Consider the following 15,995-nt stretch of genomic DNA (forward strand, 5'->3'; position numbering starts at 1 on the left):
ACTAAGTGGCTAGTTGTAGCTATATATGGGGTCAAGGAAGACATCAGGTTGATCTAGGTTGATGTACTAGTACATCAGGTTGATGTACTAGATTATGTACATCTTTTTGGTAGGAAAAATATTGGGGATGGGTGGACACAGCAACTTCTGGTGTCTATGGTTAGTTATATGGTTACTCTACAGGAATTAATTTTTTAATATTTTTATTGTTTATCATATTGAAGGCCCCCCAACCCGCCTTTCTGCCTCTGAAAATACATTACTAATATTAAGCTTCAAGTAAACATCTACATTCCCACTAACCCAACATTTAATTCTCAAAAATACTCATGCACTTTTCAGCATTCAGTGAGTAGTCTAGTATCTTGCAACCTTTATAAAGCCTTGGAATCTCTTCTTTAATTACACAGACAATAAGCTGTTTTTGCTCTGGCTAAGGTGGTAGAGCTGGGAAGGGCAGGTGGGGAAGGAACCCTCTCGGGTCTCCTTTTCTCTGTCCTCTCTATTCTGCATTGCCGTGCAGCTCATAAAGCACGTGAACTTGTAAAGTTCCCATCCAGCCAGCCATCGGTCCTCCACTTCCTTTTATAGCTACATATGCTAAATACAGGAATATGTATGTGTGCATTACTACGCATCTTCTTCACATTCACATTTATATTTACATGCTTGCATATGGTCCATATTAAATTATCTATATAGATTATTCATAACCAATTATTTATTTTTGTCAACTTTATTGAGATACAATTGGCCTCTAACATTGTGCAAGTTCACGGTGTTCAACATGTTGATGTGATACACTTATCCATTTCTTATACTGGGCCATTTCTCCAGGCTTATGCCTATGTTACCAACACTCAGCCAGTGTGTGTGAAGAGATACAAGGTAATTCTACACTAAATTTAAGCAAAGCATAATTCTGAGTTGTGAAAACATATAATGTTTTTTCATACCAAATTCAGATGATATTTAGGTTTCCACTGCTTAGTGACACCTGTGCCATAAAGTTCATGATCATTGCTAACAGCAGACAATGAGGCGCTTGTGACTGATTCTATGTCTGGACTACAACCTGGGAGTTGTATTACCTTGCTCGAGTGAGATCCAGAGGTTTGGTGGCAGCTTGCCTTATTTGACAGCCGTTAAAATAGAGTGAGTCTCCATGGGCATAGGGTGCCAGCTGCCCACAGCCACTTCCTATCACTCCGCCTTGAATAGTCTCCCAGTTTGCCTCAGTGACTCTTGCGGACTCAAAATTATCTTTAATATAACTGGGAAGATCATGACTGAAAACAGAGCAATCATCTCCTAGAGGGAAAGGAATAGTTGCAAAAATTAGCTGGAACAAGCAGAATCATCCAAGATTAAGAACAAGCATTCAATTTCAGATTTAATCCAATCAATTTCAGATTTATTGTAAGAATGACAAAATACCAAGCAGATATAGACTCCCAGAAATGCATGTTTCTCTTTTATTCCAGTTGACTTGTGTTGCTGAAAAATACCATTATCTTTGAGTCAATGTTTACTAAAATATGTAGGTGCTAATGTGCTTATTTCTTGTGTAAGCCCATTGTTAAAAAACTACAGCATCTGGTTGGGCCTGTATGTTTACCAATGACGTGTCTCCAGAGGGTGATCTCACCCTGGCATTAGAGACAACCTAATTACTTGTCCCCTAGCGTGATTTTGTAGCAGAAAATAAGTCATGTTCTTGTTCTCCTTCTAGCTCTTATATTTGATGATGCTTGAGAACAGAGTCTATATTTTATTCATTGTTGGATCCCAGCACCTAGCACAATATTGAACACATATAAATGTTGGATCCCAGCACCTAGCACAATACTGAGCACATATAAAATATTCCATCATGAAGCTGGGATAAATACATGAATAAAAAACTGGAAGTGTCTCTGAGAGACCACAGAGCTGAAATATGGGCATTTAAGGAAGGTGCTACTTTAGCTTCTGTGTATGTCTTCGCATTTCTCCTTCACTGGAACAGCACAACTCTTCTCAATGTCTACAATAGTTCAAAATCAAAAGGTCATAGCTCTGTTGGATCAGGGAAGAGGGCAAATTCCAGACACCTAGGACTCCTTGTGAGACACTTGATTTGCTCATTTGCCTAAAGTTCAAATTCTCCAGCTAATATACAAACAGACCCAGTTGGTCTCAGTGGTAATGAGACCAGGGGAAAAAGAGGGCAGCTAAGTAATTTCTAACCTCAGAGATGTGCAGCGGTCTGCATTTACCATACTCATTTCACTTGGAGGCAAGGAAGTAGCATCCACCAAGAAATCTAGATGGATTCTACTCAGTGCAAATCTATGGGCTCTTCCACTGTACCCTTGGGGAAGCTGTATAGTTTGGTTCTCTTTGGGTAACTCTCTCAGCTCTGAGAGACAGCAAGGCTGACTGGAAAGGACAACTCGAGTTCTGGTCTTCTTACTGACATGTCCTTGCTATGTGACCTTAGGCAAGTCACTTAATCTCCCTGAGCCTCAGTTTCTTTACCTGTAAAGTGGGAATAATGATATTAACCATAGCTAATTTATGGGGAATATCATAAATACTAAATGACTCTGCTGAATGTATTGGTGGATACTGTGTAAATGGTAAGGGATAAGGCAGTGTAAGGATTCACTCAAAAAAGATTTACTGTGCATTGCTATTAGGCTCCGAGGGTATAAGGGTAATTAGATAGAGTGAACTTTGTAACATAGAGGCTGAAACCTATGAGAAACATTGCATCAAAAGAAAGTAGGGCTGCAGGCCTTCAAACAGGCCGACAGAGCAACCTCCTGGGATGTTAGAAGTTGACTGAATACTCTGCCCCAAATGCACAGTTAGCCTCTAGAAATTCAAGCAGTAAAAGTATATTTTTTTGAGTCATGAAGGTTTTTTCGTATGTGACAGAGTGACCTGGGAAACAGAACATCTTGAATTGTCGGCTCCATCTTGGGAGGACAGTGGCTGCTCCCTGGACCGCGAAAGGTCCAGTATCTAGGACAGGCAGTCAGGCCAGGCAGGAGAGAGGTCCAGAGTGGAAATCAAGTGTGAAAGGTAGGGGTTGGAGCCGGGAGGTATATGGAAGTTGGAGAATGTGAGGTACTATAGAATAGCCTGGGAGGATAAAATCTGCGTTTTTAAAAATTCAAGGAACAGAGCATAAATGACCCTTGGTAATTCATTCCAAAGGCAAATAACTGTGATCAAAGAGTGTATCAGCTATCTCACATCCCTCAGGCCAGAGTTTCTATCCCTTTCCTAGCAGCCTTTGCACACACGTTGAGATGAGGGGAACTCCATGGCCTCCTGTGTCAAGATCGACAAAATGGGATTCTGACCTTGGAAACTTTCATCGCAGATGCAGATGGCGCCAGTGGTGCAGTATCCGTGCCCACTGCAGAGCTTGGGGCAAGCCTCTCCGATGTACACGTGGTCAATTGCCCAGCTTTGCTTCTCCGTTTCTTCGCCCTTCTGGATCCAGCGAAACTGTGTTGCACTGAAAGTCCCACAGAGAGCAGAAGGGATTCAGGAGGCTGTTATTTTCCATGGCTATGTCCAGCATCCAGCCTCTGGGAATGGGGGCTATTTCTAAGAAAAGGGCTTCCCAAACTTCTCCCCAAAGCATCCAATGGGTGGAGGTGAGTGAATGTGTACCCCTCCCATTCTAGGAGTCTATACCCCAAAAGCCCTGAAATTTTTATGTGAATTTCCTATTCTGTTCCATAATAGACCTGTCTGTTTTTCCTGTAGTGGTGTATCATGTTCAAATCTTTGAGGAAAATAAATGCTGCTCTAGGAAGACTGTGCTCCATTATATTTATTCTGCAGCTTTGCGTAACCCAACCAGCCTGGCCTAACCCAGAGGGCACTGATTCTGGGAGAAACAGCACAGCCTTTGGGGGCACAGAACACTGGGACAGATACGGTGCCAAGTCCAAGTCTCTGGGCATTTGTGACTCTGGGCCTGTGATTGAGTTTGGTGTGTGCTGTGGTATTTAATCGAAAGAAAATTCGACGTCTATGAATCATTTACAAACAAGATCCTATTTCTTCTTGGGACATGCAATTGCCATTTAGGGGCATGGGTTGGTGAGAGGAGGGGGAGATGAGGGGAAAGGGTACTAGGGCTGCAACTAAAAGTCTAGCCTCATTGTATCAGGTGCTCTTGCCTCATTGTATGTGCTCTGCAGAGACTGGCAGATGATTCCACAAAGTTTACCTTAGTGTGCAACCTACCTGGAGGAGACATGGTCAGGCAGCTGGATGGTGATTCTCTTCCAGCTGGAGCTGTTGACAGCGTTGTAGATGGTGGCTTCATGGAACTGGAAGGGGGAGCAGCCAATGCTGTTTGAAGAGGAAGGAAGGCACTGGGTCTGAACGAGCTGCCAGGAATCGGACCTGCAGAGACCAAAAAGGCTGCATTAGAAGCTCTTCAGAGAAATACATGACCTGTCTAATGTCAAGGGAATGCTTTAGGGTTGGGTTAAATTAAGACATTTTTATATAACTTTCCTATTTCCTATATATATTTATAATTACAGATAATAACAAGAAAAATTGAAAACTACCTCCCATGAGATAGATCCTAACTCTTTACAGGCACATTAATATATTCACAGATGACAGAATAAAATGATGGCAGGATCAGTGGCATTCTAGTGACTTCCTCCCACTGATATTGTTACAAGAACTACACCTGGAGTCGACTGACAAAGGTCTCTATCTACCCAAACTTTCTCACTATAATTCATTTTTCAAAGTGGTGGTGAGAGGCAGGCCTGCCAGCACCAACAAGGCAACCTTCCTCTGTCAGACTGATGCTCAGTGCTGCTATTATGCTTTAGGAGGTGTGACTCTAGCTAAAGCATGTTCAGACCTTTCATTGATCTATATTTTTATTAGGGTTGGTTGAGAACACGCAACGTGAATAAAAGAGGGTTCTACTTTGAGGACAAACGTAGTGTCTTCCTTAACTTACAATGTAAAGTTTGTTGGCTGCAGCGTAATATAACATTGATTTTTCTTAGTTTGAAGGAAAAATTTGAAAATAAGATACGTGTGTGAATTTTATACAAATGAAATTTTTACATGTATACACAGGAACTGCCACTTTTAATACATAAGAATGCTCCCCTGTAAGCAGCTGCCTTAAAAGTAGACAAACATTTGAATTGTATATTCACGTTTGGAGGAAATGTAAAACAGTAGTTCACAAACCTTGCATCCTTAGTGTACTCCAACATTACGGAATGAAGGTCACCACAAGAAGTAGCTTCACAGCCCACCACAATCTAAAACAAGCAAACAATTGATATGTGTCAGGCTAGATTAAATAATACCTCTCATTAATTAGAAATCCCATCTCTGTTCATTATGACTCTGAAAAGTAATCAAGAAGTATTCAGAGAAGCTTTTACAGAGCAGCCTGCCAGGACACCAAGAATACATTCTTTTGAGCTTTGTTAAAGTCATGCCATTTTGCAAGGAGATGAGAATTAAGGTTAAAAAAATACTATTTCTATTTACTTAATTAGTATAACATATTAATCATAAATTTGGGGAAGATAAATTGGTCAAAAGGAAAGCAGTATTTGGAGAATTAAAGGAAAGAAACAAAGTATCATTGGTTCAAAACATGTTCATTGATATCCTATCTTCATTGATGCTACCATTAAATTTTTATTTGTAATTAAAAATAGCAATTTTTAACTACTTAATATTTATTCCTAGTCTTTTTCCATTTCCATGTGAATAAAAGCATTCCATATTATGTGCAATTAAATGCTTGAATCATCAATAATGCATAAATGCTAGAAAAATTTGGTGATTCAAATTTAAGTTCTAATCATCTACTCAATCAATAAGTCCTATGTCAGTGCTGATACTAGGGAAGGTTAATGCTAAAAACTTTAGACTATACGCTTATTCATAAAACAACCCTGGTTTCAGAGGTAGAATAGAAAGTATATTCCAATAGTGGAAATGTAAACCAGAACACATACAAATAAAATGCTGTGGTGCTTCACAGGAAGGAGAGATTGAATCTTATTAAGTGGGTTAGAAAATAGTGCATCAGAAGTGGGAGATCTAAATTATTCCAGCTACAAAAAGAAAAGATAATTATGTGACGTGATAGAGGTGCTAATTATCACTATTGTGGCAATCATATTACAATATATAAATGTATCAAATCAACATGTTGTATACCCTAAATTTACACAATGCTATATGTCAAATATATTTCAATTAAAAAAAAGAAAAGAATTCATCAGGTAGAGTGTATGTGAACTGTCCCTGAAGAATGGGAAGAGTCTGAGACGTAGAGCCAGGAGAAAGACATTTGGGTGGGAAAGCACTGTGGCATGTCTGGAGTGCAGCGTGTGGTGTGTTTTGGTCTAAGTGTAGAGTATGTGGAATATTGGTGGAGGAGGTCGGAAAGATTGGTTGAGTTTGACAGACCATGAGTTGTAGTCAAAGGTGTTTGATCTTAATTTGGTAGGCAGTGGGGAGTCGTGAAGGGTTAATGAGCAGTGGAATGATGGGCTCAAAGCTGTGCTTTGTAAGGATCAATCTGACTGTGCTGTTGAAGACGGGTGGGAGTGGAGAGAGATTAGAAAGGAAAGGACTACTCAGTGGCCTACTCATTTAATTAGGGCCAGAATAAAGGTGGTAATAGTGCAAATAGAGGAGATGGGATGGGTGCCAGGAACACTGGGAGTTAGAATTAAAAGGATGTAGTAACTGATTAGATGTGAAAAGTGCAAAGTCAAAGACTAAATTACAATTTAGAGCCAGTGAATAGGTGACAGGCAGTGCCAACAAGAGAAATAGGAAAATCAGAAAGAGAAGTTGGCATGGGGCAGGAAGATATGAAGTTCACTGTTAGACAGCTGAGTTGAGGTGCCAGTAAGACAGAGGTGTAGAGATGTACACAGGCTATTAAAAGTACTGAATTGACTGCTGATGAGCCAGTCAAGGTTGGATATGCAGATCTGGGAGTTGCTCTTAAAGATGGGATATTTGAAGCCAGAGGATGAATGAAGCTTCCAAAGGTGAGAATGTCTGTGAAGAGAGAAGAAAGCCAGGGAGAAGCACTAAGAAATGCTGATATTTACCAGGTTGAGGGAAGAAGAGGAACCAAAAAGGAGACAGACGTGGACATCAAGAAGGTAAGAGGAGAAGCAGCAGAGAACCCAGAGGCCAATAGCAAAGAGAATTTCACGAGCTGGAGAAGATAAGGACAAGAGTGCCAAATAGTACAAAGAAAAGGAAAAAGGAGGAATGGGTGAAAGCTGAAAGCTGTTGGATATGGTGTTTAGAAAGTCTATGGTGACTTTATTTTTTTATTTATTTTTTATTTATTTTTATTTATTTTTATTTATTTATTTTTTTGCGGTACGCGGGCCTCTCACTGCTGTGGCCTCTCCCGTTGCGGAGCACAGGCTCCGGACACGCAGGCTCAGCGGCCATGGCTCACGGGCCCAGCCGCTCCGCGGCATGTGGGATCTTCCCGGACCGGGGCACGAACCCGTGTCCCCTGCATCGGCAGGCGGACTCTCGACCACTGCGCCACCAGGGAAGCCCTATTTTTTTATTTTTTAAACTTTTTCTTTTATATATGGGTGTAGCCGATTAACAATGTTGTGACAGTTTCAGGCACACAGCAAAGCAACTCAGCCACACATATACAGGTAACCATTCTATGGTGACTGTAAAAATGCAGATTTAGTGACACTTTAATCATTAAATTTCTGGGGACAAGCTTTTGGTTTTTTTTAAGAAACAAATTGACTTGGCTAGAGAAGAAAATTTCAGTCTCTTCAGCTCTGGGTTGATAGAGGCAGCAAAAGAGGAGGTCCCAACCAACTTAATCAAAAAATGCTCTGATGTGAGCCTGGTAGAGGGAAAGCCTTAAAGGACGTGGCTTGGAATTAGGGGTGGTATAACACTGGACATGACCTTGAGCATCCTTCATGTCACTAAATTAAAGACAGTACTGAGGGAGTGGTAGCATTTGGGGGGCTTGTCTCACCCTCCAGTCTCTGAAGGAGAGTTTAATAAAGAGCTGAGGAAACCAGAAAATTTATTTTTTTTGTTTTTTTTTTGCAACATATCTCTAGGAATTTTTCATCTTGCAAAACTGAAACCCTATACATAATAAGTCCTCATTTTCCCCTTCTCCCAGTTGTGAATACATTTTTATTATACTGATAAGGATTCTTACTATTGTGATTGTAGCACATCTTTTTTTTTTTTGTGGTACGCGGGCCTCTCACTGCCGTGGCCTCTCCCGTTGCGGAGCACAGGCTCCGGATGCGCAGGCTCAGCGGCCATGGCTCACGGGCCCAGCCGCTCCGCGGCATGTGGGATCTTCCCGGACCAGGGCATGAACCCGTGTTCCCTGCAACGGCAGGCGGACTCCCAACCACTGTGCCACCAGGGAAGCCCTGTAGCACATCTTTTTAAATAAGGGTATTAGAACTGATTTGTCTCTTTAAAATGATCTAGTAATAAACTGCATTTCTGTAATGCCCCTTTTTAGTGTGTTCTGCAGTGAGAAAGACATTAATATTACTTTATCTTTCTAATTGTCTATTAATTACCTCCTATGCCTTCCCTTCCATTCTTCTATATGAATAAAATATGCAATTATAAGAAGTGAGAGTCCTTTTCAAATCTTTGAGGATTTGGTAAGTTCCAATTGGGCTAATGTACAGGTTCGTTTTTGGAAGTCAGAGACAAAAGGAAAATGGAAAGACATAATAAAAAAGGATAGCTAAAGAAGCAAAGTGGCTTGATGTATGAAACAGGCATAAAGAGAAAGTGGTAGAGAAATGGAGGAGAGAGACAGACAGAAAGGGACAGAGACAAAGAAACTAATAAGCAGATGTGCCTATTTGAGCTTTTTATTTCCAAGTTTGGAAAAATGAACTCAGGATTACATATCTGAGATACCATACAGTTACATTTCTTGCTATGTCCCAATATACTTAGATTTTAACCTGTGTTCAAATAATCCTACAAGATAAAGGTCTTTGTGAAAGATAACTTCTTTTATTGATAAAGTCTCTTTTAATGAATGAAATCAATAATTTCCTTGGAGTTGTTCAAGTAAGTATTCTCTCTATACCCCCTCCCCCAAATGTAATGCCAGACTCTGGAAGAGCCGCTTCCCCTTACTTTAAACTGCATCATGTATCCTGGCTGTATAATGAGTTCTCTGGAGGAGAGTGCATTGTGAGTCTTGTCCTTCTTTTTATTTGGCCAGTAGAGGTGGAAGGATGGATTGCCACAGAATCCTGCTGTCCTCACTGCATTAGGGTAAAAACTCCAGTTTTCTTCATGGGAAGTGCCTTCTGTTAAGGTAAATTGGAAGCAATATGGCATGTTATTCTCTTGAATTAATTGGTTTAGTGTTGAACTACTTGAATGTCTATGCTCTAGCTCTTTGCTTACTCTTTAAGATTGACTTTTATTTTATTTAATTGGTATAATATATAAATCCAAGATGAGAAATCACATCTAGAAAAGATTATTAAATGCTAGAACAATGATTACTCAAGTTTTAAAATGTAATTGCTAGACTGGTAACTTTCACCACTGCAAAATTTTTCCTGGTATACTTTCAAACCAATACAATGTGTATCTCTGCACAGAAATTCCTAAAGAAAAGGAAATTATTTGGGGCTACTGAAATTTCAAATTATACTTAGAGCGAGACATTTTGTCTTTAATGAGATTTATTAAAGTCTTAGTTGACATTTCAACATAAATTCTTAGTTGACATTTCAACAAGCAGCCAACCTTGAAGATGTATAAACTATTGGGCAAAATAATAGCTAACATTCGTTGATCAGTAAATATGTGCTAGGAACTCATCTAAAGGCTTTTCATATAGTAACTCATGTGAAGACATAAGCAGACAAAAGACTCACAGGAAAGATTGTTCAATGTCTTGTTTCTTACCATCATCAAAAGTGTCGACCAGTTGACTGGGATTGATTTCTGCCCCGCCAATCAAAATGTTGTCTAGTGCCCACTGAGCACGCTCTACCCCGGAGACCACAAGTCCATTGCTGATCACAAAAGGCTGCCACCAGCGAAGTCGAGTTGTGTTGGTGAGGGCATCCTCGGGAAGAAGGATGTAGTCGTGTCTGACAGAAATGTATTTTTGATAATCCATCTCATGGAGCAAAGTCCAAGTAATTCCTATAAAGCAAATACACCAAAAAAGTAACATATCTGGACAAAACACCACAAACCACCAGTATACTGCAGTTACCATAAATTTCCCAAAGAAATCTTCAGCCAGATAATGAGAACTGATTTCACTGACTTTAATATAAGTGTTCCCCACTTATACATATTGTTTCAAAATGAGGCTGATGATATAAGGGGAAGGAGGGTATTTAGAAATACTTGGCCACAAATAGAAACACTTAAGTAAAAATTATATACTTTCTGCTTCTAAAATTTTGTTCTCGATTCCTATATGCATTATTTCTCATAAATAATGAGAAACACCCATGTTTTGCATGTTTCTGGACAAGAACTCCTAGTATTTTTAAATATAGCTATTATAATTCTATGCAATTTGTGATTTGTTGCACAAATATGAAGCTTCTGTCATCAACTGATAAAAAGAGTAGGTGGAATGTTTACATTACTTCAGAAAACTCTTTGAATACCCTAAAATACTTTAGGGTCATCTATTTATCTGCCAGTTATTAAGAATGATACCTATCTGCTAAAGCTGATTTTCTAAAGACCTCATGGTACTACTGGCCTGGTTTCAGCTACTTCAAAATAATGAAACAGAATCTTCTTAAAAGTAGGACAGACTCACGAATTGACTATCTTTTTTCACAACTAATGACGTTTTCTTGTAGCTCTTCTATAGCATTTATTACATGCTTGTTCACACAAAAGCTTTTTAAAACACTTTAAAATGTTTTTAAAATTATCTTTTACTTGGAAGACCAAGCAAAAATTTATTTCTTAATTGTATCATTTATAATCAAGCTTCAGCTAAGCATCGTGATTATTTTCTTTATTCATAAAGTTTGGAGTTTATTTTTTTTAATGTGATTTCTCTCTTGTCCTTTTTTGGGTAGATTTTGTATAACACAGAAGTCACACGTATATAGAACGTGTAATGCAACTAAGGTCTGTAGCTTTCTCTTTGTGGCTTTCACTATTTGCACTGCCAGGTCAGCAAAGTTTTGCAGGGACTTTGCTGAGGGGCACTGGATGGAATGTGGCAATCTGCTCCAGGGCGTGGCTTTCACCCCCAAAACGTGCCTCCATCGGTAGAGTAGTCCAACAGCACGCCTTCCTTCCGGCAGATGGGCCGATGGCAGGAGGTCATGTTATTCTCACTACCGATGCGCCCCCAGTATTGCAGGAATCTGAACGCAAGCACATATTATCCGTCAGAACAGTTAATTAGAACAAATCGTCTACTCAAGTCCTGGATAACAGCTTCTTCCACACGCATTCTGGTTCGGGGGCCAATATGCTAAGTTGTGACCAAAATAACAAAAAATTGACTTACTTTGCCCCTCTGAGATCTAAATCTTGGGTAATAGCTTGTCTCACTGTGGATCCCCCAAAATAGAGTGCAGTGTCCTCTGCAAGAATCCCACACTCAGTACAAGTACTTCCACCTTCCAAGGACATCCATAAATCAGGCTTGATTTCTTCACTGTCAAAGCGTTCCTTCAGGAAAGTCTGGAAAAGATTAAGTGGCATGTGTTTAAAAATAACAATTTTAAAGAATAATTACGGAATAGTTAAGACAATACAGAATTACATCTTGGACTTGAAAAAAATTAGAGCTGATTTCAAATGCTTTTCCAAAAGATACTAAAAGAAACCCAACAGGATACATCCACAGTATTCTTTTCCATCATATATTGAAACTCATTTAAACTGCTTAAATAATGTTTAATAATTGGAATTTAAAATCTAGAATCTTAAAATAAGACAATTGTAAAGTTGAGTATAGTAATACTCCCACTGGTAAAATGTTACTTAAGCATGTACTCTCAAAATATACTTATTTATTTATATATTATATAAAAATACTTTTGTACTTTATTTTGATTCTATGAAACACGAACAAAAATTGAAAATTTAAAGGAGTAAGATAAAATAAAACAGATGTTTTAGCACTTTCCCCCCCAATATTCCCTGATTGATTGTCTTGTTCTCCCTGGGAGTACGTGCCCTCCACCTTGGAGATTGATTTAGGAATCCAGAACCCTTAAACCTAATACATATTTTTAAAGTTTCCATACAAAGGATTTATTTACTGGGGGCCCCAAAGAATGTGGTTATAAATTATTAGTCTCACTCTTAAGTTGGTTCTTGATGCACGGTCCGCAATGCGAGTACATGCTTCCTTCAGGGGCTTTAACATTACCTTCAGAGTGTGAGTCAAGTAGCAGTTTGGCCCAGAGTATCCCGGATCACAGATGCACTGTTCCTTTAAGCAGTCTCCATGGCCTCTGCAGTTGTCCAAGCATTCAGGGCCCAGGTAGAAATTGTCAATTGCCCACTGCGTATCTGAGTGCTTCTGATAGAACCTAAACCTTACTGGACTATTGGCAACACAAGAGCAAAGGAGTGAAGAACAAAAGTTAACTTTGCTCAGGTCCATTTTCCTGCGTGTCTATTCAGTAGTCAAGAGAAAAAACATTTAAATCATTCTGACAAGATGAAATGGGTTAATAAAAGATGTCTTCAGAGTACCACTATCTTTCTAGAAATGGAAGTTTAAAGCCAGTTCAATTTACATTTTAAAATACGTGAGTAAACTTGTAAAAAAAACCCACCAAAACCACAGTGGAATCTCTATTTCAAGCAAAAGGAACATTTAAAAATGCAAATCCGTAACTATCATAAATCAGGGAGCTTATGAACTGGAGTCCAGTGGCTGCGACACCATTTCTATTCATTAATCGTATTCCTGAAATCGTACAGAAGGTGAATCAATCCTTTGACAGAGCCTTGTCAGCATACACACAGCCCTCAGGTGGTTGGGAAACAGCAACTTCTGAATTCCCCAAAGATAAAGAATATTCTCAGAGTAACTGTGCTAATTAGAAAACAATTTTGAAAGGGTTATATATTAAAGGAAAATTTCCCTGAGATTTCAATTTCATCATTGCTCTTCTCTGTCTTCTGGGGAACATACAAGCCTCATAATTAACCTGATATTAAAAGATGCCACCCTATTTTGGTGGAAAGAGTTCACAGTGCATGAGGGAACATTCTGGGACGATGTGAATGTTCTGTATCTTGTTTCATGTGGTGGTTACACGGGTTATACAATGGGAAGAACTCACGGTGAGGAACAATTAAAATGTGTTCATTTTACTGAATGTAAATTATACCTCATTATAAAAAACAGAGTAAAGATAGGAGGGGGAAATGAGGAAATGAGGTTGTGGTGGCTCCCCAGCATCCATTTCAGCCCAGATGAGTCATATGAGATAATCACTGTAATATAATGCCCCTCACTATTGACGGAGTCAGGAACGGGCTTTTTTTTTTTTTTTTTTTGGTGATACGCGGGCCTCACTGCTGCGGCCTCTCCCGTTGCGGAGCACATGCTCCGGACGCGCAGGCTCAGCGGCCATGGCTCACGGGCCCAGCCGCTAAGCGGCATGTGGGACCTTCCCGGACCAGGGCACGAACCCGTGTCCCCTGCCTCGGCAGGCGGACTCTCAACCTCTGCGCCACCAGGGAAGCCCCGAGGAACGGGCATTCTTGAACTAATTTGTACCAATGGGATGCAAGGAGGCACTTGCTCCAGGTCTGTTAGAAAGAAAAGCGACTCTCCCTCTCTCTCTCCCATTGGACACAGGTAAGGATGCACTGTGCTCCAGCTTTCTGGAAGTCATCTATGTTCACGAGGGGAACCAGCCTGAAGACTGAGTGTGACATCCATGCGTGGACAGTGGAGCGAAGAGTAAGAGTAAGAGAGTAAGAAATAACAATGTCCTTGAAGACACTGTTGAGCTTGTCAATCAACCAATCCTAGAGTCCACTTATCTTTGGGTTTTTTTCATTATAGATATAATACATTTCATCTTCAACTGAGCCACATTTAATTTTAATTTGAATGGAGTTTTCTGTTACCTGCAGCTGAAAGTATCCTGATTGTTTTCTAGCACATTAATTGACTAAGCCCTTTAGATATGTAGCAGAAAACTGTGAGTGGTCATGTAATAAATGATCTCTAAGGGACTTTTTTTTTTTTTTTTGCCATGTGTAAGCACCTTATTCAAAGGCTCTATATGTTCTGGTCCTATATCCTAACTCTGTTTCACAAGAAGGTTCTTCATTTAGCCAGAAACTGTGATTCATATGGTAGAAGTATACCTGTCATCTTCTTTAATGTATCTTTTCCCCTAATTTTATAGTTGAAGGGAAATTTTTTTTTTTTTTTTTTTTTTTTTTTGCGGTACCCAGGCCTCTCACTGCTGTGGCCTCTCCCGTTGCGGAGCACAGGCTCCGGACGCACAGCCTCAGCGGCCATGGTTCACAGGCCCAGCCGCTCCATGGCATGTGGGATCTTCCCGGACCGGGGCACGAACCCGTGTCCCCTGCATCGGCAGGCGGACTCCCAACCACTGCGCCACCAGGGAAGCCCGAAGGGAAATTTTTAAAAAATATATATTTATTTATTTATTTGGCTGCATGGGGTCTTAGTTGCAGCATGTGGCATCTTTGGAAATTTTTTGTAATTGCCTAAATTAACTTATCCACATACTTTTCAAAAAACAGTTTAATCATCTTGGCTCACTACTGCTCCAGGCTAATTACTTTTCACTGCAGGTGCAGAACATAATGCTTTGATAAGAAAAAAATGAAACCTACCTACAAACTACATTTGTACAAATAGCATGAAGAGTTAGGATTTGTACAAATAGCATGATGAGTTAGGTTTTGTTCTTGGCTCTATCATGGATGGACAAGGCAGTAATGTGCAAAGCGTATGATGTACAGTGGACCACAATTTACAAGGTCCATAAGGTAGCATACATGTTTTCAACTGGCTCCAAGGCCATCACCATTTTCAGACACTGAGGTATGGAAAATGGAAGGGCCTGTCAAGGCCTATCTTGACAAGTCTGAGGATTACAATTTGAGGTCTCCTTAAATTAACTCATCATGGAGGTCACCAGTTAGAGAACCTTCAGAGTTAGGGAGGAAGAGAGCATTTTATCCACAATTACACAATACTTTCAGGCTGACCACAGTGTCCCTAAACCTATTTCTAGTGCTTAGAACTAGGCTTTATTTTAATTTTCTACTTACTTTCCAACTAAACTTTCAGGAAGTAGGTAGGTGATCCTTTTCCATCCTTTAGTTGGAAAGAATACAGATGGTTGAGAAACACTTCCAGAGCATTTTGGGTCTGCAGGTAAGCACTGAGGGACCAGATAATTCCAGCTCACACCAAAGTCAGTAGAGTACTGCACGTGAATTTGATTCTGGGTGACTTTTTCAGATACTTTACATCCAACAGAGATCTAACAAATGGAAATGCAAGATTATTAAGATATTAAAACCATATTACAGTTTCTGCTCTAAAGACTTGGTAGCCAGAAAGTTGCTGATCACTTGACAGACAACCACACCTGTCCTGTATTTTCAGGTTCATTATTTGCTCTGCTGATAGACGGCGGAGTTGACATGGTTGCCCAAGGTGACAAATTATAGAAAGTGTCACATATATTGTGCAGGGAGTTTGGAGAGAAGCTGAAATCTGTGCTTCTGCCATGGCTGGCTGATTGCCTTGGTAGGCCTGGGCCTACTCTTACAAATTGTTGTTTGTTGTGCTAATGGTCTGGCACTTCTGTTTGGCAGAATGCTCGACCAAGAAGGATTACTAACAGCTTTACCAAGTTTACTGTTTTGTTATACAATTTATGACTCTCAATAAATCACTTTCAACTACAAGTAAGATG

At 39.9% G+C, this 15,995-nt stretch overlaps 1 protein-coding gene across 1 annotated transcript in view; it reads right to left on the reverse strand.

Annotated features, from left to right (window-relative positions):
• RELN (reelin) overlaps positions 1-15,995 on the reverse strand; it is a gene marked incomplete at both ends in the record, with an annotated part of 529,938 nt that overhangs the window by 11,483 nt on the left and 502,460 nt on the right. Inside the window, 10 exons of the mRNA XM_079711605.1 lie at positions 1,092-1,311; positions 3,354-3,511; positions 4,252-4,413; positions 5,233-5,306; positions 9,196-9,371; positions 9,982-10,224; positions 11,317-11,423; positions 11,570-11,745; positions 12,440-12,617; positions 15,343-15,557. Of these exons, the coding sequence (XP_079567731.1) occupies positions 1,092-1,311; positions 3,354-3,511; positions 4,252-4,413; positions 5,233-5,306; positions 9,196-9,371; positions 9,982-10,224; positions 11,317-11,423; positions 11,570-11,745; positions 12,440-12,617; positions 15,343-15,557 (1,709 nt within the window). The remainder of the gene's footprint in view (positions 1-1,091; positions 1,312-3,353; positions 3,512-4,251; positions 4,414-5,232; positions 5,307-9,195; positions 9,372-9,981; positions 10,225-11,316; positions 11,424-11,569; positions 11,746-12,439; positions 12,618-15,342; positions 15,558-15,995) is intronic.

The sequence above is a fragment of the Hyperoodon ampullatus genome (genome assembly GCF_949752795.1).
Source record: "Hyperoodon ampullatus genome assembly, chromosome: 9".
Classification (NCBI taxonomy): domain Eukaryota; kingdom Metazoa; phylum Chordata; class Mammalia; order Artiodactyla; family Ziphiidae; genus Hyperoodon; species Hyperoodon ampullatus.